The 25183-nt window shown below is 47.2% G+C and overlaps 2 protein-coding genes across 4 annotated transcripts in view; both read left to right on the top strand.

Moving 5' to 3' along the window:
* The window catches only part of glg1b (golgi glycoprotein 1b), a 28226-nt gene extending 15486 nt beyond the window's left edge, over positions 1 to 12740 (top strand). The window contains exons 5-27 of one of the 2 annotated variants that reach the window (XM_047041647.1): positions 1092 to 1295; positions 1533 to 1604; positions 1859 to 2045; positions 2158 to 2372; positions 2458 to 2579; positions 3524 to 3625; positions 4385 to 4538; positions 4768 to 4785; positions 5424 to 5561; positions 5675 to 5761; positions 5895 to 5957; positions 6290 to 6403; positions 6796 to 6884; positions 7548 to 7665; positions 8355 to 8447; positions 8550 to 8687; positions 8888 to 9011; positions 9125 to 9267; positions 9486 to 9587; positions 10183 to 10290; positions 10449 to 10569; positions 10974 to 11080; positions 11164 to 12740. In XM_047041647.1, the coding sequence (XP_046897603.1) occupies positions 1092 to 1295; positions 1533 to 1604; positions 1859 to 2045; positions 2158 to 2372; positions 2458 to 2579; positions 3524 to 3625; positions 4385 to 4538; positions 4768 to 4785; positions 5424 to 5561; positions 5675 to 5761; positions 5895 to 5957; positions 6290 to 6403; positions 6796 to 6884; positions 7548 to 7665; positions 8355 to 8447; positions 8550 to 8687; positions 8888 to 9011; positions 9125 to 9267; positions 9486 to 9587; positions 10183 to 10290; positions 10449 to 10569; positions 10974 to 11080; positions 11164 to 11331 (2787 nt within the window). In that variant the 3' untranslated portion in view covers positions 11332 to 12740. The remainder of the gene's footprint in view (positions 1 to 1091; positions 1296 to 1532; positions 1605 to 1858; positions 2046 to 2157; positions 2373 to 2457; positions 2580 to 3523; positions 3626 to 4384; positions 4539 to 4767; positions 4786 to 5423; positions 5562 to 5674; positions 5762 to 5894; positions 5958 to 6289; positions 6404 to 6795; positions 6885 to 7547; positions 7666 to 8354; positions 8448 to 8549; positions 8688 to 8887; positions 9012 to 9124; positions 9268 to 9485; positions 9588 to 10182; positions 10291 to 10448; positions 10570 to 10973; positions 11081 to 11163) is intronic. The other variant, XM_047041648.1, reaches the window with a different exon arrangement.
* A 1926-nt stretch (positions 12741 to 14666) lies between these two features.
* Positions 14667 to 24955, top strand: pdpr (pyruvate dehydrogenase phosphatase regulatory subunit). 2 transcript variants are annotated; one of them, XM_047041883.1, is made up of 18 exons: positions 14667 to 14852; positions 15438 to 15769; positions 15947 to 16080; positions 16408 to 16489; positions 16852 to 17015; positions 17303 to 17424; positions 17661 to 17778; positions 17947 to 18096; positions 18926 to 19118; positions 19392 to 19516; positions 19804 to 19959; positions 20484 to 20617; positions 20748 to 20896; positions 21042 to 21154; positions 21404 to 21498; positions 21602 to 21691; positions 21855 to 22037; positions 22311 to 24955. In XM_047041883.1, exons 2-18 carry the CDS (start codon positions 15495 to 15497, stop codon positions 22716 to 22718), a joined length of 2691 nt encoding a protein of 896 aa, XP_046897839.1. In that variant the 5' UTR covers positions 14667 to 14852; positions 15438 to 15494; the 3' UTR covers positions 22719 to 24955. The 2 variants fall into 2 exon arrangements, with proteins under 2 accessions (XP_046897839.1, XP_046897838.1); XM_047041882.1 differs by having other exon boundaries at positions 14668 to 14852; positions 15484 to 15769.
* The last annotated feature ends 228 nt before the right edge of the window (positions 24956 to 25183 follow it).

The raw sequence follows: 25183 nt of genomic DNA, 5'->3' as shown, positions 1-25183 counted from the left end.
GTGTCAGCATCCCAAACCTGGGTTAGTCAGGGTAAGGAAAGGCGTGTGTAAAAGACATGTTAAGAGTTATGTGGTGCTAGAGGGGGTTTTGGGCAGGGAGGAGGGACAGAGTTCACCTTGAACAGACTGGTGTCTGTCTGTGTCCTGCCTCTCCCCTCTGTCCATGTCTGGGCACAAATTCCATTGATTACAGGACGGCCTTAGTGGTGCTGGCTGGGAGAAGCTGCAGGGGTCAGCTTTCAGACTGAGTGAAATATGACGTGATGTTGCCGTTTGCTGAAAGCAGGCCATGCTGGAAGCGTAGGGGTTTGGCAGTAAACTACAGGCCCCAGGCTCAATTAGAAATGGCTTGACCTGCACTGGCCCGAGTGGGCCCCCGGTCCCAGTTAGGCTAATTGTTCTTGTCAGCTAGCTCTCCGAGACACATCCTGTAGGCCTAGCTAGTCTGCAGTCACGATGTGTCTGTTTGTGCGTGTCTTTCAGCCATGAGGGCCCCCAGCACCCAAAGTGAGGTTGCCTGGCATTAGCGAGCTGGCCATTAATGAGATCATGGTTTGAATAGCCTTTTTCTCTCTCTTTGTATCTTTTTCTGTCTCTCTCTTTGTTTGTCTTTCTCTCTTGTTGTCCGTCTCTGTAGTGTCACTGAGCTGCCATTGTTATGACTAAATGGAGCCAGAGTTTAATTAGCCCTAACACAGGCCTTGTTTGTAGGATATGAGCTGAGTGCCAACAGTGATAGCCATGGGGTTTTCTAAAGGAGTAAGGTTGATGTTATCGCCATAGAGTTGAACGTACGATGCACAGAATGTGGCTGCTCTTTCCTGTCCCTCTGAGCCCTGTGTGACTGACAGACTGTTTGTTTGTTTGAGGTCCTCTCTATTTCTGTGTTCTGGGCCCGGATGTGGGTTGACGGGCAGTAGCTGTTTCTGGGTCTAGCCCGAGGCACATGTAAACAATTCCTTTCTCTTCTCCTTGCTATTCATTACTGTCTGTCTCACTCTGCATGTATCTGCCTGTCTGTGTTCTCTCTCTGTCTCTCTCTGTCTCTCTCTGTCTCTCTCTCTCTGTGTGTGTGTGTGTCTGTCTCTCAGGACATCCATTCCCAGGGTGAGGTCATTGCCTGCCTAGAGAAAGCCTTGGTGAGAGAGGCGGAGCAACAGGATCTGGCTCATCCAATCAGAGACGAGTGTAAGAAGTCCATCATGCGCGTGGCCGAGCTCTCGTCTGATGACTTCCACCTGGATCGATACCTGTACTTCTCCTGTCGTGAAGACCGCGAGCGCTTCTGTGAAAACGTACGACAGTGGGAGAGTGTGTGTGGGCGTGTGTGTGTGTTTTTGTGTATTTGTTGGATCCTTAAGCAAACTCGATTACAGAAAGGCACACACGGCACTACCACCACACACACACACACACACACAGTTGAAAAAGGAATTAATTGTTGCTGCTGGCAAACAACATGAATCATATATTGAAATGTGAATGTGGTGCGTCATCCAGGGTGTTGAGTGCTCTCTCTGTTGTGTTTTCAGACCCAAGCTGGGGAGGGCAAGGTCTACAAGTGTCTCTTCAACCATAAGTTTGAGGAGGGCATGTCTGAAAAGGTACGTGCCAACTACACAGAAAGACTGTGTGGTCGATAGTTACTGGTTCTAGTCCGCTGTACTTTGCAGTATGGTTGAGTGCGTTCGTCACCCTCCATTTACCTCACTTGATAATTAGTATCCTTTTATTGAATGAAGAATAACTTGAATACTTGATAACTGGTGTCACTGAGTGAAGATAAGTCAGATTCTAACCCCAAATAATTTTTCTCTCTTCCTTTCTTTCTCCTACTCTCTGACTGCCCCTCCCCAAGTGTCGAGACGCCTTGACCACCAGACAGAAACTGATAGCACAGGACTACAAGGTGAGCTACTCCCTGGCCAAGGCCTGCAAGGCTGACCTGAGGAAGTACCGCTGTAACCTGGACACCAACCTGCCACGCGCCCGCGAGGCTCGCCTCTCCTACCTGCTGCTCTGCCTGGAGTCTGCTGTCCACAGAGGTGGGGGCTGGGGGCTGGGGGCTGCATCTTCTTGCCACAATGTTCCATGTATGAAAAATGCCCCCAAAGCCAAATAAATCTCCCAGATTAATACTGTGTGTGTGTGTCACAGGACGGACGGTGAGTGGAGACTGCCAGGGGGAGATGCTGGATTACAGGAGGATGCTGATGGAGGACTTCTCCCTGAGCCCGGAGATCGTGCTGCACTGCCGGGGGGAGATCGAGGCGCACTGCTCGGGCCTGCACCGGAAGGGACGGACCCTGCACTGCCTCATGAAGGTGGCCCGCGGAGACAAGGGCACTGTGGACGGCCTGTGTCAGAGCGCGGTGAGAACTCGCTCACTCACGACACACACACACACACACACACACATGTTGACAGGTCCTAACCCAGGAGCCGTGTCCCTCACAGCTCCAGACCCTGATCCAGTCAGCTGACCCGGGGGCGGACTACAGAATAGACCGTGCCCTCAACGAGGCCTGCGAGTCCGTCATCCAGACCGCCTGCAAACACATCCGCAACGGAGACCCCATGTGAGTATCATACACACACAAACACTGCGTGCACACACACTTGCCATACCACACACATACAGACACACCCTCTCAACAAGAAAACACGACATTGTATGCCGTGCAAGTGATACGCATACACACACACACACGCTCATACATGCTCAGAGTTCCAAGAGATGCCATATGTCCAGCCATATGCTTGTTCCAGCTCCCATGCATAATCATGGGAGGCTCTGTGACTGTTGTGTCTCGGCGCTGTCTCTGCTCCTCTGCACTTTCCCCTCGCTCTAGTCCCTCTCTCTTTCGGCCGAGTTCAAACATGCCTTCCATGGCTGTCTCAATTGGGTTTGTTTGACATCCAATATGTGGGTCTTGAGGCATTAGGAAGCACACTGCAACCTGGCTTCATAATTTATCCTCTTTGTGTAATGTGAGACGAGTATTGAATATTTCCACTGCTTCCCGGAAAAAAAGTGCTCTCTTCCTCCTCCTCTCCTCCTCCTGTTTCTATCACCCTGCTGCTCATTAATGCTGTGAAGCATATCCAATCATTGCCTCTCTCTCTCCTCTTCTTTGAAACAACCTGCGTCCATGAATACATTACTCCCAATAAAGTGATGCTTAATTCAGCCATGTGTGTACGTGCACGTGTGTGCATTTGCACATCAGCAAGGACCCTGGTGAACTCTCTCCAAACCGCTCTCCCTGCTTACACACTGGCTTTTAATGAGCTCAGCCCTCTCTCTGGAAAACAGGCGGGTGTGGGGAGCACTGTGCCAATCACAGATGAAAAAGGAAGGGGGGGGGGAGCGAATGCGTGCTTCTTTAAAGTATTGGGTAATGACTCTCAAAACAAGTGCCTCCATGAAGTGTTCATTGTCCATTGTCTTGATTTTTGTTTGTGACGTTGATGCATCTGCTGCTCCCTCTGTGTGTGTGTGTGTGTGTGTGTGTGTGTGCAGGATCCTGTCCTGTCTGATGGAGCACCTCTACACAGAGAAGATGGTGGAGGAGTGTGAGCACCGCCTGCTGGAGCTGCAGTACTTCATCTCACGAGACTGGAAGTGAGGCACTCCTGACCCCACATCCCCTTCACTTCCCAACACTGACCGTTTCACTGTGACCCAAACTCATATCCCAAGCCTCCCCCCCCCCACCTCCCCAAAAGATTCTACTGTGGTTTTCCTCCTCTTCTAAGGAACCTCCCCTTTTCTGTCCTGAATCTTTTAGAAGCTGTAGTCATGACACAGTAACAATTAGAATTTGCCACAACATTGATTCTGAAGTGTATGACTCATGTTCTCTCTGTCAATATGCTAGGGCAACTTTAAGTGAAGTATCTCATTATGTTGTCCCAGCACTCTAGGCACAATACACACACACACTCATGCACACACACGCACACGTACTCATACAAAGGTCCACTCATACACACTTGCACACCTCTGTGTGTGTGTGTGTGTGTGTGTGTGTGTGTGTGTGCACACAGTCAGAAGCACAGCCTGCTAAGTAGCCTCTTTAGCCTATAGCTCATCACTTCGTTCACAGCTCAATAGGCCTAATGGGCTTTTTAATTGTCGACTTCAACAGCGATTAACTGTAATTGTGCATTGTGACTGTGTGGGGTGGGGGCTGTGGGGGGCTTGTTGTGAGGGCAGACGAGTGTACATCTGCCGCTGCCTGGGATCGTGATGATGATCAGCGTTTACAGAGTGAACCCTCTGGAGGTTGGAGTACGTCAGGTGTTCTGAATGACCTTGGTGGTGGCTGGTAGGCTATGGACATAAACGCTGAGTGTGCCTTCTTCTCTGCCTGGCATGCAGGCTGGACCCTATCCTGTATAAGAAGTGCCAGGGTGACGCCGCCCGCCTGTGCCACACCCACGGCTGGAACGAGACCAGCGAGATGATGCCCCCTGGCGCCGTGTTCTCCTGTCTCTACCGCCACGCCTACCGCACTGAGGAACAGGGCAGACGGGTATGAATAGTAGCCTGCCAATCTGCGATAGCTTGTCTGTCTGCCTGTAGACTTCATTGACGGCCAACCTTGTTGGTCTGCCTGTTGCACAGTCATTTATGAGCATATGTTGTATTTGTCACAGTACGCATCATTTTCTGTTGCAATGACATGATGAGCACATTACCCAGCCAGCTTTAGCTGGCGTCAGAGATACTAGGTTAACCATATGATGTTTTGGATTGAACAGCCCAGTGCTGAGGACTCAGTAAGTTGCCAGCCCAGTCTGATATCAATAATGGTGGTGGGTGATAATAATAATAATAATAATGACGATGATAATGATGTCAATCATAAGGGAAATTTAATTATGGTTGCAAAAAAAATACTTGTGAATTGGGCTTGTCAGCCAAATCGCAAAGAATGACAGTGAAGGGTGATTTTAGCTGTAGATAGGCCAATTAGACACTGGGTAAAGATTGGTCAAGAACGCTCCTCACTGACAAATTTGAGAGAATGTGATGGAGATGATATGGCTTTACGCTGCCACTAATGGCTGACTTATGATTCTTCATGATTATGGCAGCCTCAAAAAATAAATTGTGTTTGGGTATGCAGGTGTAGTTGAGAGAGTTTGTTGGGGGCAGAGGGTTTGCTTGCGTGAGTGATTTGATGTGTGTTGGTGTGTCTGTCCGTCTGCGTGTGTGTGTGTGTGTGTGAGAGTTGGTAATTGAAATGGCTCTTGAATGACTGATTACTTGATTTGTAACTGGATGGGATTTCTGGTGTGTGTGTATGTGAGTGAGAGGTTGTTTGCTTGACTGATCACTTGTGATATGGGTATCATGGGTGAGTATAGGTGGGATTTCTGACTCTCAGTGTGGGTGTGTGTGTGTAAATGTCCAGCTATCGCGAGACTGTAAGGTGGAGGTGCAGAGAATCCTCCACCAGAGGGCGCTGGATGTGAAGCTGGACCCTGAGCTGCAGAAACGTTGCATGACTGACCTGGGCAAATGGTGCAGCGAGAAGACTGACACGGGCCAGGTGAGGCACACACACACACACACACACTCACAAGACAGACATTATCTACCAGGTCATTAATTGTTGGTCATCCATTTACTGATAATAATAATATAAGGTTGTGTGTGTTCTAGGAGTTGGAATGTCTACAGGACCATCTAGAGGACCTGGTTTCAGAGTGCAGAGATGTGGTTGGCAACCTGACTGAGCTGGAGTCTGAGGTACACACACACACACACACACGCACACACACCCTTGGCAATAACGGGAAACCGAGTTAAGTTCTCTGCAGCTCTGATGACCTGTCTGTCTGACATCTTGGCTGTCCCTCTAACATCTGACCTTTGATGACAGGACATTCAGATTGAAGCCCTGCTGATCCGTGCCTGTGAACCAGTCATCCAGTCCCACTGCCACGTAAGCAACCAATCATCTACCAAGAAATCTATGACATTGCCTCAGATCTCAGCCATGTGTTCACCATCTGTTCTGTCTTAATAGCTCTCTTCTTAAATAAACAAGGGTTGGTCTAGTTCTCTCTGACTATTTATTCAAACTAATATTTGATTTTCCCCCTTGTCTCTATCAACGCTTTCTCTCCTACCCATGCTCAACAATCTGTTTCCATCTCGATCTCTATCTCTTTCTCACTCGATGCATACTCTCTCCATACCCACACACTTCTCTTTGTGCCGGCTGACCCCCTCTCTCTCCCTCTCTCTCCCTCTCTCTCCCTCTTTCCTGGGCAGGATGTAGCAGATAACCAGATCGACACAGGGGACCTGATGGAGTGCCTGGTGCAGAACAAACACCAGAAGGAGATGAATGACAAGTGCACCGTGGGCGTCACCCACTTCCAGTTGGTGAGTCAGCCTGCTGACGCCTAGAGAAGGGGTCACACACACAAACACACACGGGTCCAGAATTGTCTCTTCACATTACATCAATTGAGCCATCAGTTTGCATCTAATCTCCGGAAATCAAATCACTCTTGACCGCTTAGTCAGTCTGTAGAGCTTCCGTCAACCTGGGCAACGCGTGTGTGTATGACCCCTGCTCTCCAGGAGTCAGCAGGGTGATTCATCAACTGTGTTTGATTATGAGAATGAGTTACACTTGGACTTTACACACACTTAGATTGCTTTGAATTTCTTGAACCAGTCACTGGTCTAACTAGACTCACTTCCTTTTCTCTCTCTCCCTCCCTTAATGTCTGTCCCTCCCTCTATCCTCCTCCCCCGAAATTCCCTCTCAGATCCAAATGAAGGACTTCCGCTTCTCCTACAAGTTCAAGATGGCTTGCAAGGAGGATGTGCTGAAACTGTGTCCCAACATAAAGAAGAAGTGAGTTGTTTTTGTTGCGTCAAGGACACACCGCATATTTTTCTGAATATTTAAGTGACTCTTTTAATCTCCCCTGCCCGAGAGGAAATCATAACCTTGTATTTTGAATCATGGCTGTCGCTAACTTGTCCCCAAAATCTTTGAATATTTTTTATTTATTTTTTCTATCATCCATTACCTATTATCTTTTATATCAGAGTCCCTGTGACTGCGTGAATGTTTGATTGACAGGCCCTGTACAATGGGCCCAGTGTTTGTGAAGCTGTATCTAGGTGGCCTTTCCTCCATGTTATCGTCATCCCTGAGGTGATTGACTCATCGGGCCTCTTCTCTCTGGAATCATTTCTGTGCTGCTGAAAAACGGGTGCCAGCCTGCGCCTGCCATGAGTCATCAGCACGTGTGTGCAGAGCTCGCCAAGCTCTGCCTCTCATCTGTCCTCTCTGATTCCCTTCTCTCCCATTTTCTCTCTTTCGCTCTCTTTTGCTCGCTTTTTCCAATTTTACCCTCCCCCTCTCGATCTCTCATCTCCACACCCAATGTATCTCCCAATTTCTTCGCTCTCTCAAACTGTCCACTGCCTTCATCGATCTCTCTTCTCCACCCTTCTTTTCTCTCTAACTCTCTTTCTGCCCCCTCCCTCTCTCCCTCTCTCCCTCCCCCAGGGTGGATGTGGTCATCTGTCTGAGCTCCACGGTGAGGAACGATACCCTGCAGGATGTCAAGGAGCAGCGCGTCTCTCTCAAGTGCCGCAAGCAACTGAGGGTGGAGGAGCTGGAGATGGTGTGTGTTTGTGTGTGTGTGTGTAGGAGGACTAGATATACCTAATGGTATGCGGGAAGCCATGCTGAGCTAGAGTGAGGTTTGGGACATTCAGGTCTAAGGTGTTTCTTAACCAGTGTCTGTAAGGATAAGGTCATGGTGCGACCTTGATAACAATGCCAGACCCATCACCGCTGTCTGTCGCCAGCCAAGCGTATCAGACTGTATATGTGACTTTCACATTAACAAGAGTCTGATGGATTGCTCCCATTTGAAAGCCTTGAGACTTTCAAATGTTTTTCTATGTGTTTAGACTCCAAGAACTGTGCCATTTATCTCAGTCAGAACTGGTCTTTCACGCCTACATCATGATAGTCTCAGTTTCAAGGGAATGTACGGGCTTAGCTCATCTTAAGTAGTTGTGAAGAAGCCTGGTCTTATTTTAATCACCAGTGAACAATGTTGGGTATTGACTCCATGGATCTGTCTGACCGCAATATTGACCAGTAAGAGTAAGGTCTGGCCCGCCGGCCCACCTTATTAGCTGAGTGGTTAGGTAAGGTGTCATGGTTGCACTTGTCGATGCGCTCTCCCCTAGGACTGAACACACATCTCTCTTATTCCCTCTCTTTTTCTCTTCTCGTCTTCTCCACCTCAAACTCCTTCTTTCTTCCCCCTTCTCTCCCCCGTTCCTCCTACTTTTGCTGTAGTCGGAGGACATAAGGCTAGAGCCCGACCTCTATGACTCTTGTAAGACTGACATCAGCAGACTCTGCTCCAACGTGGCCTTTGGCAACGCACAGGTAAGACACGCACCAACGTCACACACTCTGACACCCTACATATAAAAGGTTTCTGAAACACAATGAAATCTCTCTCCTCTCTCCTCTCTCCTGTTCTTCTAGATGATTGAGTGTTTGAAGGAGAGTAAGAAACAGTTGTCTCAGCGCTGTCACCAGAAGGTTTTCAAGCTGCAGGAGGTGGAGATGATGGACCCAGAGTTGGACTACCAGCTCATGAGGGTCTGCAAGCAGATGATAAAGGTGAGACACGCCTTACCCACAAAGCTTTAGGTTTCTGTCTGTCTGTCTGTCTGTCTCTATCTCTGTCTTATTGGACAGGTCAGGACAGTTCATGCATATCCTTTCCCCCCTGACACACCCTCATGCTGCGTACTGATGCTTCGTTGTTCTTTCCTGTCATAATGTCTATCCACCCCTCCTCTGTGATTGGATGGTGTCAGCGGTTCTGTACTGAGGCGGATGCCAAGAACATGCTGCAGTGTCTGAAGCAGAACAAGAACAGTGAGCTGATGGATCCCAAATGTAAACAGACGATCACCAAGAGACAGATCACACAGAACACAGGTAGAGTACGCACACATACACAATGCACAAATGCCAACGCTACACAAATACCACATCGATAATGTACCCTTCTATATCTGATACCTGAGTGTTGCTCCGTAATCCTCTCCTAGATTACAGGTTGAACCCTGTGCTGAGGAAGGCCTGTAAGGCCGACATCCCTAAATTCTGCCAGGGCATCCTGAACAAAGCCAGCGACGACAGCGAGCTGGAGGGCCAGGTTATCTCCTGCCTCAAACTCAAATATGCTGACCAGGTCTGTCGTTCACTCTGCCAACCGGACAATAGGAATATCTTTTTTTTTTTTTTTTATGTTCTCAGTCAATACAGTTGGGTAGAAAAGCGGAGTTTATGAAACTGAACAAAAGTTATTTTGCCCTAGGCCATGCTGCCAATACAGTACATTATAAATGTGTTATTTCATCTGTTGCCTTCGAGCAATATAATAACATATTTGTGGTTGTGTGTGTCCAGAGGCTGTCCTCAGATTGTGAGGACCAGATCAGAGTCATCCTTCAGGAGTCTGCTCTGGACTACAGACTGGACCCACAGCTTCAGATGCACTGCACTGAGGAAGTGAGCACACCCGCACACCAAAACAGATTTCTATAAGTCAGCTAGTCTCTTTAAAAAAAATTATTGGTCTCTTATTTCCCGCTAGTGTCATGTGAATGAGAGTGTACAGTGTTGTGATTGGTTTCCGTGGGCACCTCAGACCATGCCCACCAGGCTGCTAAGATGGTCAGATGATGTATTCTGAACGGGAACACCATGCCCTTAGCCGTGTGTGTGTGTGTGTGTGTGTGTGTGTGTGTGTGTGGTGAAGTTATTGGCAGGGTACCAGTTGGTTGGGATAGGGGTTAGGTCTGGACAGAGCCAGCCAACTCGGCACAAAGCAGCCCTGTGTTATTTACAGCTAGAGTCCTGCTGAGATTATGAGAGCCTCAGGTGGAGTGACAAGCTGCAGGAGGGACTGAGTGCCCTTGGTGTGTCCTTGGCCTGTCTTGCCTCTGATGAGCCAGGCAAGCTGGGCTTGCCCGGGCTGGGTTCATGATCCTTTATTCATCGCTTTCTTTTCTCCCTCTTTCACTGTTCTTACCATTCTGCCTCTCCGCCTCTACTCTGTATCATCCCCCCCCCCCCCCCACCACCACCACCACCCCCCTCCCAGATCAATCGACTGTGTGCGGAGGAAGCATCTGCTCAGGAGCAGACTGGACAGGTGGAGGAGTGTCTGAAGGTCAACCTGCTCAAGATCAAACATGAGACCTGCAAAAAGGTACACACATACACATTTAGCAAAACCTCAAGACTGCAGCGCAGCCTAGTGTCCAGCTGCCATCCTAACATAACATTGTTAAGCTGCTGAAGTTGTGGTGACCGCTCTCACTTACTCTCCCCCCACCCTCCTCCCTCTCTACCCCACTCCCTCTGCAGGAGGTTCTGAACATGCTGAAGGAGAGTAAGGCAGACATCTTTGTTGACCCTGTGCTCCACACAGCCTGTGCACTGGACCTTAAGCACCACTGTGCCGCCATCACACCTGGCAGAGGACGACGTGAGTGAAAACAGTACAACTCGGAAGTACTGTCAAATAGTTGGATGCACTTGATTTATCTCACCCTCTGCACACTGAAACCAATGTATCAGTCACAGAAGTGCCCTCTGTGAACCAAATGAAATGCACCTCAGGCTCCTATTGACTAAAACTATTTACATACTGTGGCAAACCCTGTCACAAGGGAAAATCTAGATGTGGACTGGTGGTTTGAAAGGGTCTTTTTATGTAACCTAAAGTAGATGTGAGTGTGGTTCATTTTGCACTCTTTAACTGGAGACAGCAGCATGCTGAGTAGCTGGTGTGCACCTGCATAGTTCTGGTTGATGCAATACACGTCTGGGCCACAAGGAGGACTTGTAGAGTGGGTTAGTTAACCCTTCCCTCTCCTGCTCTGTTTTTAGAGATGTCCTGCCTGATGGAGGCTCTGCAGGACAAGAGGGTGCGTCTGCAGCCGGAGTGTAAGAAGAGATTGCAGGACCGCATTGACATGTGGAGCTACGCCGCTAAGGTTTGAATAAACACACACACACACAGACATACTTTACAGATATTTTGTTTGTGTATGAATTTAATTTTGTCTCTGTCCACCAGGTGGCGCCAGCGGAAGGCTTTTCAGACCTGGCCATGCAGGTGATGACCTCGCCTTCGAAGAACTACATCCTGCTGATGATCACAGTGGGCGTGTGCATGCTCTTCCTGGTGGGACTGCTATGTGGACGCATCACCAAGCGGGTCACACAGGAACTGAAGGACAGGTAGAGGAGGACCGGACCACCTTCATAAGACTCTTTCTCCAAAGGCCCATCTAAGATGCCCCAAGCCCCTGTCAAACACCCTTGGTTTGGCCCAAATGCCTCTACCGAACCCCCAGGGTTCTTGTTCACATTGGGGGTCCTATTCCTTGGCCGCCCAAGCACCCTACCAACTTCCCCGCAGTGCCAGTGCCATGTTTGAACCCCCCCATTCACACTCCCACATAGTACTGAAGAATAAGTATTCAAATGCCCTGGCCTTTCTACTGAAGTTACTTCGACTACGGTCATTCTTTCGTCCTGTCGAGAGAGGAAGCTTTTTTCTTTTTGAAGAAATCTTGCTTTTTGACCGTTTGATCCCCAGACAAACATTTTGTGGACCCTTCTCGAGTTGGCTTGAAACCCACAGGTTGTCCTTCAGCCAAATCTGATATTGTATGTTAATAAGTATTTTATTGGTGAGGACAGATGGCAGCAGTTGCATCAGTTCAGTTACTAGGCCGGCGCCTACATGGCCACCAGCACAGCTTACACAGAGCTTCCTTCTCCTCTTTGTCCCAACGGAGAAGAACCTGCTTTTGATTTGTGATGTTGGTGTTGGATTTAAGTTCTTTTTTGTTTTTGTTTAAAAGGGATAGAAATGGCGGAGGCAGAGGGGTTGTGGGGATTTTTTGGTGTGTTTCTTACCAATTGAATACCACAGGAGACTCTGATGACAAACACCCAAGGCTCCCCTTACATCACTGGATATAGTTTTTTTTTTTGTTTTGTTTTTTGCAAATTGTCCTTTTTGGTTATTTCATATGTACACTTTATTAAAATTTCAATTGGCACTGAATTTGCTGAACCTTAGTCAGGGTAGTCTAAGGGGCTTGGGGTTTATGAGATCATTTGGGAGGCCTCTTGTCTCCTCTGAGTATCTGACCCAGCCGCACCTCCATAGCCATGTCGAGGACCAATTCACTTTCTGTAGTGAAGGAAGACACAACCCCTGAAAATGATTGAGATGGATCGGTGCATTGGTGTACATTTAGTTTTAGATTTGTCATTCTAATTTGAATCATTGCACATTGTTTTGATTGTGTACTTATTGTTTGGTTGCAGCCTTATTTATTGTTTACTAATGATCGGTTGAGTTTTTATGATGTCCTCGTTGCGTGCTTGCGTGTGTGTGGATTCACTCACACTATCCACTAACTAGATGTCTTTTCTGCTCAAATGACCCAAGTGAAGGGTGTTGGTTGGGAATCCTAGGAATATAGAAACATTTTGATATTTTATATGATGGATGTGTTTAGGTTATGGGATCTGGTGAGATTGTACATTTTGAAGCTACCAACCAACATTTTGGTTTTAAAAGAAGCCACAGGGTGTCCACACTTTGCAAGGGCATGATGTATATCCTTGTCTCCTTCCTTTAGAGTGCTTTGCTTTTCTGTAGGAGTCCTTTCACAGAAATCTGAACAAACTGGCTATAACTCAACACCCACGTCCACACTGAATCAACACCCATGTCCACACTGCTGAACAAAAGCCCCTCTTGGGTCAAAAGGCAGCAGCACCCAGGAAATATGGGGCTGCAGCAAAGCCCATCGGACTATAACTAGACAGTACCCTTGTAGACCAACTGATTATATATAAACAGCATATATTTGTTTTCTAGGTACTAAGGTGAGCTTAATCATTAACTCTACAGGGGCAACTTCTGCACCAGGACTGGTTCTGGAGACTTGCTGTTTGTTCAGACCAACTAAATGAACGTGACATGTTTGTACATGGCTGAGATCCTTTGTGAATGTGGCATACCCACAGATCCAAGCCAGAACCATGTTATCCCAAACTTTGTATGACAGGTCTGTTCAGATCGTGATCATATTTATGTCTACAGAATGGAGGACATTGAGCGTGTGAGCGCGTCTGAGTGTGTGCATGAGGGTGTACGTTGGTCATCATGCAGCATTGTGTTGGGATAGTTGGTTAGTTTGGCTCTTTTTGTAGATGCATATGAAAACAACTCAATATTGTACAAGAACAATGAATGTTATTCACAGATGTTTCTCATACCTACCTGAGTTGTTTATACAAAGTGGTAACAATGGTATATTGTCTGCAAAAGATTTTCTTCTTTCAGTTGACATCCAGTATCCAAACAGAATCTACATTTTATGTACTTGCAGTTGGAGTTCTTGCAGTTGGAGTTCCTCTGACTTTCAAAAAGTACCACTGAAACCTGAACTTTTCGTGATTTGAAGATGTATTCCAGGACCACAGTGGTAAAGGAAGGCTGTTGCTTGGTTTAAAAATATTAAAAAAAAAATAAAAAAAAAAAATAAATGTGTGGGTACACTGTGGGGAATTACAGGTTTCACAGTTTATTTTCTTTCAGTGATGTTAATGCCTTTGTGAGAAATGATCTACTGTGTTTGGGTACTGTGGAAGAAATGGGATTTGTCAATCCAGTTAATTTGGGAGCCACCCAACACTGAATCTTAATAATTGTGTGGCTTATAACCCCCCCTCCTCCCTGAGTGAGACTGCAGCCTACTACTCTTACACTGGCTGTGGCATGGCCTCCCCTTCTATGACTGGCAAAGAGACTGCGAGTGTCAACGCTAATCAGTCCAGCACACAATGTCGGTACTAGGTAGGGGGTGCTGGGGTCGGTTTTGCAAAGCTGCCTAGCATCGGGCCCGCCTGCACGTATGGTTCCAAAGCAGAAGATTTAAATGCTTCTTTGTTGCCCAAACCAACTCCCAGGCTCTGAGCTTTGCTGAAGTTACAGTACTTGTCCCTTGTCTGTCTGCTTGAAGTGAGACTTTCTTGAATCAGATTGATGAAAAGATAACCGATTTTGTCATTTTATTTCAGTGTGCAAAGTTCTGGATGTGCTGTTTATTTTTCGTTTCAGATCATGCCATGTAATAATGAGATGTAACAGATTTAACATTGTGCATTTTCTTTTTGCTGTACAGATGAAAATTTGTCAATTTAATAAAACTGTCTGCAGATTTTCATATCACGGTCTCGTTTTCATATTTGATAAAGTATTCTTGAGATTGCCATCATTATAGAAAATTACCCAACATTCCAATGACTAATTCTTCAGGACACACAAAATAAACAACTTTCGTTATTTCATCTTAACGATGAAATAACTTTTTTGAGTAAGTTTGAGCTTTTATTCATGATGTATTAACAAACATCAAAGACCAGACAATACATTAGTGGGCTACATGCTTTTTTTTAAATAATAGGTTCCAGTTGGGTAAATGATCATTTGAAAATTGGTATGAAGAACGTGCACGCGCAGAGCGGGTATGGAAAGGTGATATGACGTTGGCTAGGCCCCGCACGCACGCACTAGTAGCCTACGCAGCAAGCCTGTCACTCGCTACTAGTACTAGCATCCATGGGTCGATCATAAACAAGAGAGTCTGACTGTCATGTTCCGGTGTCATTGGAGCCCCTGGACTGAACTTGACATTTGAGCATAAATAGATATCATAACTTTTTCAGTGGAGTGCTTCGGTGAGTTTACTGCCAAGAGTTTAACTAATTTAACAGGAAAAGTTAGCTTCTAACGTTAGCTCGCTAAGCTAGTCTGGAATATTTTGCCACCAACTGGCAAGATCTCTTTAGACTACTGTAGCTGGCGAGCTAAGTTTTCAGAATAGCAAACTCCAGGGTTAAGAAATAAACTGGTCAGTAGCAACCGAGAATTTACGAAGAGAAAATAGTGATTTACATTACATGTTTTGGATTTAGCTAGCTGGTTGCTAACGTGAACGTAGTGGTAGCCAGCTAGTTGACAGCTATGGACTTTTCGTAAGGTGAAGGACACCAAGCAACCAGACAGCAAACGCAACATTTATAGCTCAGGCACTACTCATTGATTGACACAGCTGTTCAAGCTGCCACATCTAATGTAAATGACAATGCCTAGCGTTTGGGTCCAGAGCAGAAGATTGGCGTGCATAGTATGCTTACAAATAATTCCATATAGCTGGATGTTTTGACTCGGCAAATTTCAGTCTACACTGTTGTGGTTGTAAATTCAACAGACAACCTAATGGAATGCCAGGTCTCACGTGTCATCCAACTATTTCCTAACAGATTCCAAACAGCATCTCTGATACATAGGTTATTTCCTGTTTCTCAGGTGGGAGAGTCATGCGTAGCTGTGTGAGGAGTTCCAGGGCTCTGTCCCCTACCCTGCTCCCCCAGCTGCTGCTGTCCCATACTGGGTGCTGGGGGACCAGCACGGGGCATCGGGGTATCTGGTGCTCTCCCCGGAAGCTGGCTACCCCGAGGGAGACCCAGGTCCTGCTGCCCCTGCCTAGCCAGGCCAGAGTGGTCATCTGTGGAGGGGGCATCGTGGGGACTTCTGTGGCTTATCACTTAGCAAAGATGGGCTGGACGGAGATAGTGCTGCTGGAGCAGGGCAGGTGTGTTCTGGTTTGAGCCAAGCCTCACTGCTGCTTCTCCCAGTACTGTTCATATGGGCTGTTTTAATGACAGTAAAGGATGTTGGAGTGCGAGTGAGAGCGTGGCAGCATGTTGGTAAAAGAATGAAGAAGAAAACTACCTGTATGTCATGCTCCTTCTCCTAACTATGTTCCTAGACTTGGTGCTGGCACAACTCGCCTGTGTGCTGGGATTGTCAGTGTGGCAAAAGCAATCTCCATCGAGTGTAAGATGGCTGACTACTCCAACGCTCTGTATGAAAAACTAGAGGAGGAGACTGGGGTGAAGACTGGTAAGCTTTCATGAGACCTCAAATGCGTGAACACATATTTTAAGTACCTTAGCCTTTACCCTGTTGGTTTCTAGTGCACAGTACTTTATGGTTGCACGTTTTTTGGTTGCATGTTTAAGCCCTTGCCTTTAACTAAGAGTTCATCTTTTCCTCTTTGGAAATATGTTTTTAGTTTGTGGATTACATGTCGGATTGTAGCACGTTTAGATGAACGTTTAGGTGAACAGTATGTTATGGAGTGCCAAAAGAAGAAAGGTGGGGCCTTGCGTGGTTTCAGATGACTATACGTATGCCTTAATATTTGGTGTGCGTGTGTGTATTTCCCAGGTTACGTAAGGACTGGCTCCCTGTGTCTGGCCCAGAATCAGGATCGTTTCCTCTCTCTGAAGCGCTTAGCGTCCAGGCTTAAGTAGGCATCAGACCTTACTCCCTCTTTTCTCTCCTCCTCATAGCTTTTTCTCTCCACCCTCCCTTCTCTCCTCTCCTCTCTACCGTCCCTCTCGTCCTTCCCTTCTTTCTCGTCCCTCCCTTCTCTTCCTTACCGAACACAATACCCCTCTATTGACATGTTGATTCTAACTATTTTTGTCCAGTTACATTACCAAACAAGCCGCCTTTTTACAATGTTCAGAAGTATACAATGACGAGCATCATCTCTTGATGCAAGGAATAATGAAAAGTACAGACTGAAAGATAGGGAAACAGCTAGTACTGAAACTTCTCCTGTTTAAAAATACACTTGTCTCCTGACTCGGACGGTAACTCTTTCAGGGTCATGGGGATCAGCTGTAACGTCATCAAGCCCAAAGAAGTGGCTAAGCTCCACCCCCTGGTAAACATTCATGACCTGGTTGGAGCGCTGCATCTTCCAGGGGACGCTGTGGTCTCACCGCCAGACGTCAATCACGCACTCGCCGTGGCGGCCGCCAGCCACGGTGAGGGAGGAAGTGATCACACTCTGAGAAAGCCATGGGATTGGCTGCAGATCCCTATGCGGACACACATTTATAAATATATAACCGAACCACCATCACTTTAATTTAGTCATTTTCATGGATATTCATGAACACTTTTTTAATGGGCCATTGATAGCCAGAAATCATAATAGGGATAGACTGTTGAGTGTCGGTCTCTTTGTCTTACTATTGCCCTGTGATTTGTTACTGCCACCTACCACTGTACCAGGCCTCACTTTTCTTCCTGTCCATGCTAACACCCCCAGGTGTACAGATCTACGATCGCACCAGTGTGCAGCAGGTGTTGGTGGAGAAGGGTCACGTGACATCGGTACAGACTGACAGAGGGTCCATAGAGTGCGAGTACTTTGTTAACTGTGCAGGCCAGGTAAATCTTTCCACCTTCCCCATTGGCATTTTCTGCTTACGTATTTAACTGAAGTGATTGACACTGATAAACATGCAGATGTCATGATCTACATACAGCCAGGTTTTCAGCTCAACACACCAAAAGGCCTGTTGTGTTGTTGTCACTGTGTTAACCCAGCGTATTATATTTCGTTATGTTTTTGTTTTATTGTGAGGGTGTTACTAAAGGGCCATTCCCCCCTTTTCACTCCAAAGTGGGCCTATGAGCTTGGCCAGGCCAGTGAGACCAAGGTGTCAGTGCCTTTGCATGGCTGTGAGCACTTCTACCTTCTCACCAAGCCTCTGAAGGTGCCCCTGCAACCCAGCACCCCAGGTCAGACACACTACACATACACACACCTGTGGGGGTTAGGAGATCCCCATGTCTCACACTACACACCCACCCCATACACCACCACCCTGTCACTGTATTTGTATAGCTGTTGGTGAGGGGGACACCATTTGAAAATAAACACAAAAAAAACACCTGTCTGTGTCATAGTGGTGATGGACATGGACGGGAGGATCTACGCTCGACCCTGGCAGGGGGGGATACTGTCTGGGGGCTTTGAAAAGAACCCCAAACCCATCTTCACAGAGGGCAGGAACCAGCTGGAGATCCAGAACATGCAGGAGGACTGGGACCACTTTGGTGAGGGTCACCATCTCGTAGAGAGCTCCAGTTGGCATGAAGGAGTACATTTGACCAGATTGTTGTGGTCAATCTGGTCAAAGTGTTGACTGTAAGTTCAGTCAGAAGTTTGTTCCTTATGTTCAAGTTTAGCCTGAGAGCAGAGACCCTCTGGGATGAGAGGTTGGTGTCAGGCTCAGGGTTAACCTTATTTATGAGCTGGGTCTATTTCTGGATCTGAGTGAAGCCCTGAACCACCCTCCAGACTGTTTGAGATTCTGAGAGTGTCTGAACCGGAGCCAGTTCGCAGAGTCTCCGCAGACGCTGGGACTGTGGCAGTGTGCGACACAGCTCTCTTCCTCTGAGCAGAGAGTCTGTCTGCAGCGGACTCAAATCAACCACTGAGGAGATGATGTAATAGACAGGCACGTCGGGTGTCTATGTCATGTTCTCGAGTCAAGGAGTGTGAGGTTACCTTCCCACAGCTGTGTGTTAGCGTTGGTGTGCACGGTGTGGAAGGATGCATGCCTGCCCCCGTGGATCTATACATGATCTACATTGGTAATGATGCCAACTGTGTCAAGGAGTGTTCTTGTAGGTCAGAATATCAGTATGTCAGGCATTAACGTGTTACACTCACAGTATTGAAACATAACACTTGGAAGGAATTCAAAAGGAATTCTTGCGTAAGGAAACGTGCTCCAGTGTCCAAGCTCCAGGCTCCTGGGGAGATTAGACAGACTGAACCCTGGACTGGTGCATCACCGATGGCTGTAGGAGTTACCTGTCTAACCAGTGCCCTCCCATCCCACCTTCATCTCCTGCTCGGCCCCGCTCCCTGTGCCCACAGAGCCGATGCTGAGCGCCCTGCTGAGGCGCATGCCCGACTTGGAGTCGGTTGAGATCCATCAGCTGGTCAACTGCCCCGAGTCGTTTACCCCGGACATGCGGTGCCTGATGGGTGAGACCCCGGGCTTGCACGGCTACTACGTCCTGGCTGGGATGAACTCTTCTGGACTGGCCTTCGCCGGGGGAGCTGGGAAGTAAGTTCACAGCAGGGCTGGACATAGTCAGCACAGCGAGAGGTTCTCAGTCCAAGAAAGACTAAGCAGGCGTAAGTCATTCATGATCTATGGTGTTTTACTCAGGTCTGGTCTCTTCTTTGCCACAATGCTTTCACAGTCAGTGTTAGTTACATTACAGTTAATCTAGACCACACAGGATCAAATGAATGTCCTACAGATTGACATCCCATCTTATGTTTTCTTTCATTATCTTTGGACTCGTTTACAAATGTAGCTTGTGTGTGTGTCCAGGTATTTGGCGGAGTGGATGACCTACGGCTATCCTACAGCCAACGTCTGGCCGCTGGACATCAAACGCTTTGGCAACCTGCAGAGCAGTCGCACCTTCCTACGTCACCGGGTCATGGAGGTCATGCGTGAGTACCCCTCTGTTCTGGGCTGGTGATTTCGATTATGGACCCATCTGTAACGCCCCCGTAAGCCAACACACACACCTCCTAAGCACCACACATGCTTTCCTGATAGGATACACTTCATCAAGTGTCTCATGGACCGAGATGAGGGATTTTACTGCTTATTGCCAAGTACACCACACTGAACTGTCGAGCATGTTGATTGTGCATACAGCATATCATTGGAACTTAAGCTGTATCCGTCTGTCTTTCTGTCTGTCTGTCTGTCTGCGTGTGTCCATCCTCCACAGCCCTGCTGTACGAGCTGAAGGTCCCTCGCTGGGACTTCCAGACAGGCCGGCAGCTGCGGACCAGCCCCTTGTACGACCGGCTGGACACCCAGGGCGCTCGCTGGATGGAGAAGCACGGCTTTGAGAGGGCCAAGTACTTTGTACCTGCTGGGAAAGGTGAGATGTGGACACCACACCCAGGGCTCCAAATGAACGGCGTCCTGGGAAATCCTCCAGGGAAATCTAGTCCAGTGACCAGTGTGTAGATGGGGGGAACCACTTTCCTCAGGCCTCCAGGGAAATCTGTTCCCCCTGTGTTCTCAGTGTAAAACACGACTGGTGTATAGATGAAACTTGTTATACATAATGATTACAGTAACATACATCACCAGCATCACTGTATTGCTTCATAAATGGCCAGACTCTAATATACAGGGGGGGAACCACTTTCATCAGACCTCCAGGGAAATCTGTTCCCCCTGTGTTCTCAGTGCTAAAGACTGGTGTATAGATGAAACTTGTTATACATTATGATCACTGTAAAATAATATACTTGAAGAATTGAACATTCCAATATTGACATCACGCTTATTCATTTAGCTTTTTTGCAAGCAGTGTCCCCACAGGCTTCACATACGTCTCTGAGGTTAAACCTCCATCTTCAGAGAAGACAACGTATGCTGTGTTTCATGTGTTCTCAGACCTTCTGTCGTTGGACCAGAGCAAGACCTTCTACAAGCCTGACTGGTTTGACATTGTGGGCTCCGAAGTCAAGTGCTGCAAAGAGGCTGTGTGTGTCATCGACATGTCCTCCTTCACCAAGTTTGAACTCACTGTGAGTGCAATTCAGGATGTTAAGCAGTAGTCCAGGGCCTTCGTTCTATACTGTATGTAGACGTGATAAGTGGTTGCTTCTACTTCTTATTCCCTTTCTGTTTTACATACGTGCACACACACACTCACAGTCTACAGGTGACGAGGCTCTGGAGCTGCTGCAGCGCCTGTGTGCTAACGACCTGGACGTGCCCGTGGGCCACATCGTCCACACGGGCATGCTGAACGAGAGGGGCGGCTACGAGAACGACTGCAGCGTGGTCCGCGTCAAGAAGAACAGGTAGGAGGTCCAGGGGGGAAGAGCAGCACTGATCCACCACGCCACACTATCACCATGTCCTTCCACATGGTTATGGTGAAAGGTCTGGTTGATGTTTTTCTCTCGCTCTCTCACTCGCTCTCTCTCTCTATCTCTCTCCCCCCAGTTTCTTCATCATCTCCCCCACAGATCAGCAGGTTCACTGTTGGGCGTGGCTGAAGAAACACATGCCCAACGACCCACAGCTCCACCTAGAGGACGTCAGCTGGAAGTACACAGGTTGACCATCACACCTCATCCTTCAACCTCCTCTCCCTCCTTCCTCCCTGTCAGATAAATACAGTATATACACAAATACCAGATGTGACCTCACTGGATAGGCGATGACCGTACAGTACAGATTATGATTAAAGAGGTTCACACCAGTCTTGTTTGGTCAGTTCTTCTAGAACTGTCTGTGGAAGTGTTCCTAGTGTTGTAGTTGTGACATTCTGGATTCCTAACCCTGTGGCCATCTTGATTTTTCAGCGCTAAATCTGATCGGGCCGAGAGCGATGGATGTCTTGTCTGAGTTGTCCTACGTTTCCATGACTCCCGATCATTTCCCCTCTTTGTTCTGTAAGGTGAGCATATTCCAACACCACATACACACATGGGGTCACGTTATAGATTGATTGTACCACATTTTCTAGTGTTTGTAAGACCCTTTGTGTTTTGTGTCAACAGGAAATGAGCGTTGGCTATGCCAACGGGATTAGAGTGATGAGCATGACCCACACTGGAGAGCCTGGCTTTATGCTCTACATACCTATCGAGGTGAAAACACACACACACATACTGTTTTACCTCTCTTTTTTTTCTTCTGTTTCTCACACACAAGATATTTTGTGTACATGCTTGAATATGTGTGTGTGGCAGTGTCCAGTGTGTGCATGGACATTTGCGATGCTAACAGCCTCTCGCCTATGGCCCTCCCCAGTACGCACTCCATGTGTACAACGAGGTGATGTCGGTGGGTCAGAAGTACGGCATTCGCAACGCGGGCTACTACGCCCTGCGTAGCCTGCGCATTGAGAAGTTTTTTGCCTTCTGGGGGCAGGACTTGGATCCCTTCACCACCCCTCTGGAGTGCGGCCGTGAGTTCAGGGTCAAGTTCGACAAGGTGAGGGCACACATGTACCTCAGTGTGGTGGTTGAGACCCAGATCGGACCTGATCATGTTCCTTGTTCTTGATGGAAATGCTCATAATAATTGAAGCAATTGAATACTGTAGTAACCCTGATATTTTAAGTATGTTTAGCAAAAAGCTTATGTTCTAGTTATTTTTATTTATTTATTATTTCATTATATAGTCCTTCACCATTGTCAACATTTACATCCCCCTTTTTCCCTCCCTCTGTCTCCCTCCCTCTCTTCCCTGTCCCCCTCTTCCAGGATATAGACTTCATCGGCCGAGAGGCCCTGCTAGCGCAGCGCCAGGAGGGCGTGTCTCGCCGTTTCCTCATGCTGGTTCTGGAGGACCATGACACAGAGCTGGACCTGTGGCCCTGGTGGGGCGAGCCCGTCTACCGCGACGGCCAGCTGGTCGGCACTACCACCAGCTCCGCCTACAGCTACACCCTGGAGCGCCACGTCTGCCTAGGCTTCGTCTCGCCGCCCCTGGGCCCCGAAGGTGCCCCGGCCGCCATCACGCCGGACTTCATCAACCGCGGCGACTACGAGGTGGACATCGCAGGACAGCGGTACCCGGCCAAGGCCAAGCTGTACCCCTTCAGTTCCCTGTTCGCCCAGCAGAGGCGCCGCAAGGACGAGATGGAGCTGAGCAACTTCCAGGGGAAGTGATGAGGGAGGTGGTGGTGTTGTGTGAGCTGGAATTCAGATGAAAGGTGTGTGTGTGTGTTTGTGTGTGGGACGTAAGGGTTGAGAATGTCCCCCTCTACCTCCAGTCTACTCCCTAGTGCCCCCAGCCCAGGCAGTCCCCTGGACCTTCCTGCACCCAGTGCCAATATCTTTCTCCTGGCCCAGAGCTCCTTCTGTGGGGGGCATGCACAGCCTGTCTCCATACCTTTCCAGTCACCCACCACAATTCATCTTTCTTTAAGTGCAATATCTGATAGACACCAAATGCTACAATGTTGAGAGGCTGTCAGTTAAGTCTCATCTTTACTCCATTTACGTATTCAAATGTGAATGGTTTACCATCAGTGCTGCACGGCAGCTGCCCATCGGAAAAGCGAAAAACAAGCAAAAACAAACATTCGACATGTCCCAGTCACTGTGGAGATCAGCAGCATCTTCTCTCCCCCTGTAACCAATGGGCTGCTTTGTTCTCACTTGACAGCATGGCCCGAGTGTACCTGCGCTTGTACTGTAACATGCTTGTGACAGAACTTATGAGTGTTCTGTGTGATACCTTTGTCTTACATGTGCTGTCATCCTGTTGGTGTTGAACCGCCATGTTGTCTGAAAGAGATGAGTAAATTAATGAGCTGTGTAATGTGAAATAGTTTGGCAATTGGTAATTAACAGCTGTTCTGCCCATTGTTCTTATTGGTGGAAAATGCTGCATATAGTACCTTTTTTGTCCAATGGACTGACTCATTATTGTCCTGTCCCTGGTGTGGCTGGTGTCAGTGTTCTCTAGGGGTCTGTATGGGTGTGTGGAAGGAAGGGTTCATGTTAAATGCTTAAATAAAGGGATGTATTTTTGTATAGGCAAAGTGTACAAAACCTCCTTTTATATTTTAGGCACAAATGCACATCTTTTTGACGTGTTCCATTTTGTATTAGTTTTAGATGGAACAAGGCTCAATAGTGTACAGAACAACAGAATCATAGCAATGCTTCTCTTGCCTTTCTTTGTGCTGTATTAGTCATTGCATCGAGGAACCGTTTGGGGTAATTTTCTGTCAGCAAAGTGCTCCAATTCAGATTGTATGGCTTAACACATTACACTGGGAAAGGAGTGAAAGAGAGCGGAGGTGAAAGTCAGTGAAAGCGTTTTGGTCTTTGGGGATGAGCTCTCCGTGAGGCCCTGTCTGTAGGTAACTAGGTGGTGCAGTGTTTGGTGTGAAGAAGCCAGAGACTGTGTTTGTGTGTACGTGTTATCAGTTTTAGTCATTAAGCACTTTATCAGCTGCCTTTTCTGTCTGATGTCAATTTTTAACTGTGGCAAAGCCTGCCCAAGAAACGTATTCAAAAGAATAACAAAAAGGCAGTTGAATTGAAAATGGGTCTAGTGTTGAACAGGGTTGTTTTTTTGGCAAATGATACAGTTTAGGCTTCATACAGCTTGGGGTTGTGTTTATATCACCTGCCTAAATACTATTTTCAATGGTACATATTCAGTTAACAAAATTGTTGTTTGATTTTGTTTGTTTGCTTAGTCATGTAGTCCTATGTATGTTAAGAACCAAAGAGCATACATTATTCTAGATTAACTACCCAGACTGTAAGATTACTACATATATACTACATGATATGTACTGATAGAAGGGATGACACTGAACTTAAACGTTTTTGAACCTGGGCTAGCCGGGGAGGGTGGACTTTATTATTATTTTCATTGTTCAAAAACACCAGGGTCTGACCAGACCAAATCTTGACTCAGACCAGTGACCTGGATCCAAACACACACAAAGCATGTAGAGAATACAGACAGTATCTGCACTGCCTAGTCTGACCCCAGTAAAGAGGTACAGTCGCCCTATTGGGGGGGGGCTTTCCTCAAGACTTGTGCATGGCTGCTTCATGCTATTATGTGACGACATAGCATAGTATATCTTATCAGTTTTGAATGTGTTTACTACACCTGTTTTAAGTTTTTTGAAAATGACCTATGATACTGATGTTACGGCTGACCCCCCACACTGTAAAGTTTGAAGCACTGCTGTTGCAGCCATTTGGTATAGTGTTGCGATGAACTACGTTTAAAATAACTCCACATGCAATCTAGATATATTGACATATTTGTTTCACCAGAAAAAAATGATATTGACAGAAATGTGCCTTCAACTTTGAGTAAGATACCCCAGCAGAAAATGTACTAAAAAAATCTTCCTGGCGAATTTGTATCTACACTGAAGTGTGAAGGATGTTTTGTGTACAATCTTCTTTAACCAATTTGTTAACCAATCCCAGGTCTGTTAGAAGTGATTTTCCTTCGTCCATTTCTGCTGAACCAACCTTGAGGCAGTGGCATCTGTAAAGGTGCATTAGACTCTAAAGAAGTTATGTCCTGCTGTTCACCTTGTATTTATATCATATTGTACAGGTGTTGGCTGTGTATATTTTACTATAAAGAATTT

The sequence above is a fragment of the Hypomesus transpacificus genome, chromosome 19, assembly GCF_021917145.1.
Source record: "Hypomesus transpacificus isolate Combined female chromosome 19, fHypTra1, whole genome shotgun sequence".
In the NCBI taxonomy this organism is placed as follows: Eukaryota; Metazoa; Chordata; class Actinopteri; order Osmeriformes; family Osmeridae; genus Hypomesus; species Hypomesus transpacificus.
Note: the sequence above shows the minus strand (reverse complement) of the source record. Positions and strands in the feature narration are given on the sequence as shown.

Coding starts and splice junctions, on each gene's coding strand:
- pdpr (XM_047041883.1), top strand. CDS start 15,495: ATGCGTAGCTGTGTGAGGAGTTCCAGGGCTCTGTCCCCTACCCTGCTC. Junction 16,490..16,851: donor CGCTTAGCGTCCAGGCTTAA/GTAGGCATCAGA, acceptor TAACTCTTTCAG/GGTCATGGGGATCAGCTGTA. Junction 17,779..17,946: donor CCTGCAACCCAGCACCCCAG/GTCAGACACACT, acceptor TCTGTGTCATAG/TGGTGATGGACATGGACGGG.